We start from the raw sequence: 1938 nt of genomic DNA, 5'->3' as shown, positions 1-1938 counted from the left end.
TGTAAAAGTAGATGATACCACGTTACTCAGCCAACAGGGGGACTTGGGAGTTAAATAGAAAACCGTTTCATGTGCATTTCACAATGAGAGATACCTTTTGTCTGCTGTTTGCTGAGGCGCTTTCCTCCAAGGAGTTGGCAGGTGTTTTTGGAAACCCTAGCAACAAGGGCAACCCAAGCAAGCCCAAGAATAGGAATAAGGTTATGTGATGCATTAAAATCAGAATTTATCAAAAGACTGTGAACAAGGCAACGAAACAAATTTTGCAGTGATTTCTAGTGGTGGTAGTTTCTGTGATGTGGTTTGCAGAAAGAAAATAAAATGGGCATAAAGGCAGTAGAGGTAGAAGATAACCCAGACAGAAATCCTGGATGGGGATGAATGGGAGTACAACCCAAAGCGTCATCTCCTTTCAGTCTCTTACGAACTCAGCGCACCCTTTCGGTAGTCCACCTCGTGGGTCACTGTCTCAGTCCTTTGGAACAGTGAGGAGTCACTTGGACTCCTACTCTTAGGCGAGCAGGACTCCAGTTCACGCCTAGCTGTGATTCAGGCCAGTCTCATACCTGCCAACTCTCCCCAGGACAGCATCCCTCCCAGGTAAGTAAACTTCCAACCTCCGCTTTGAATTGCTCAGTGGCATGATCTTTTATTGTTGCTTTTGTTCTAAGCAACTAAGTTCAGGTTGATATCTATATAATATCCACCTAAATTATAAAATTATAAATTCTTCTCTAGTATCTCTCTGAGTATCAGAACGTCTTTTCCAAATAATGCAGCTGACCAAAATAGATCTGGAAACAAAGTAACTTTCCTGCTTATACTTCCTACTGTGGAAACTGTACTCTTCTCTCCTTCCTTTCCTTTACTTTCTAAAAGTGAGAGAGAGAGAGAGAGAGAGAGAGAGAGAGACCTTAGCAATAAAGCTATTAAAGTACTGTCCATAATTAACTATTTTGCTTTGTCCCAGGTTTTATTTAAGAAGCTCTTGGAAGCTGGAAATAAGAATCTGATTTAAAGAAGCCATTTGATTTCCTCAATAAAATTCCATTTGATGAGTTGGGCTATTTATGAGCTCTGAATCAAATGTGGAATGAAAGACAATCATTTTTCCAGCAGACCTTGCTCATATACACAAAAGGATGCATACCAGTCTTCAAGTAATAAGTTTCTCTCACTCATCGACATTTTTGATGAACATTACTGTTTTCTATAGTCATAGAGTAACACACATATTTTTTTTTTTAGGTAATGCTTTTGTGAGCCACAACTTGAAATATAAACTGACTGTTCCCATCAACAAAAGTTCCCCCTGTTCATTTTTGAACTTTTCAAAATGAGCAGTAATAAACTAATTCCCAAGTTCTCCATTCATTCTCCTATCCATCATACTAACTTAAGTGTTCAGTCCTCAGATGTAGCTTTTAAGAAAGACTTAAGCCTGATTCCAAAAGACTCCTTGGAGTCAGATTCAGAAAGTCTCACTCTTAAGTCCCAGTCTGAGCTTGAGGACCAAATCCATGACAAAGAGATGGACCCGGACAGCTTAGAGGAGGAGAGCTCTGCGCAGGAAAGCCTGAGTGAGACAGAAGAGGAAGCAGGAGAAACAGCAGCTCATATGGCCCAGGAGGAAGACCTCTCTGCTCAGGACGGTGGTGGGAATCACAGGTAAGAAGCTGGCTTGTGTAAGGTGATAAGGGTCAATAATAGTGGTACCATTCCAAATGACAGTTAAGGGCAGGCTTTCCTATTGCATGCTACATAACGTGCATGAGACAGTTCCCCAAGAAGCTAAACACAGTGACTCCTTGTTTTTTGTCACTTTTCTTTTTTAATTAAAAAATACAGCAGAGGGACTGGTGAGATGGCTCAGTGGTCTAAAGCACCTACTTAAAACAAGCTTAGCAAAGCAAAGGGACCACAGTTCAATCCCCCAGC

General features: G+C 41.1%; 1 protein-coding gene across 1 annotated transcript in view; it reads left to right on the top strand.

Moving 5' to 3' along the window:
• Nucleotides 1-524: 524 nt before the first annotated feature.
• Jhy (junctional cadherin complex regulator) overlaps nt 525-1938 on the top strand; it is a 69279-nt gene continuing 67865 nt past the window's right edge. The window contains exons 1-2 of the mRNA XM_004636397.2: nt 525-600; nt 971-1668. Of these exons, the coding sequence (XP_004636454.1) occupies nt 1337-1668 (332 nt within the window). The 5' untranslated portion in view covers nt 525-600; nt 971-1336. The remainder of the gene's footprint in view (nt 601-970; nt 1669-1938) is intronic.

Source organism: Octodon degus, unplaced genomic scaffold (assembly GCF_000260255.1).
Source record: "Octodon degus isolate 3935 unplaced genomic scaffold, OctDeg1.0 scaffold00080, whole genome shotgun sequence".
Lineage (NCBI taxonomy): Eukaryota > Metazoa > Chordata > Mammalia > Rodentia > Octodontidae > Octodon > Octodon degus.
The sequence above is the reverse complement of the archived record's forward strand: the minus strand, read 5'-3'. Positions and strand labels throughout refer to the sequence as shown.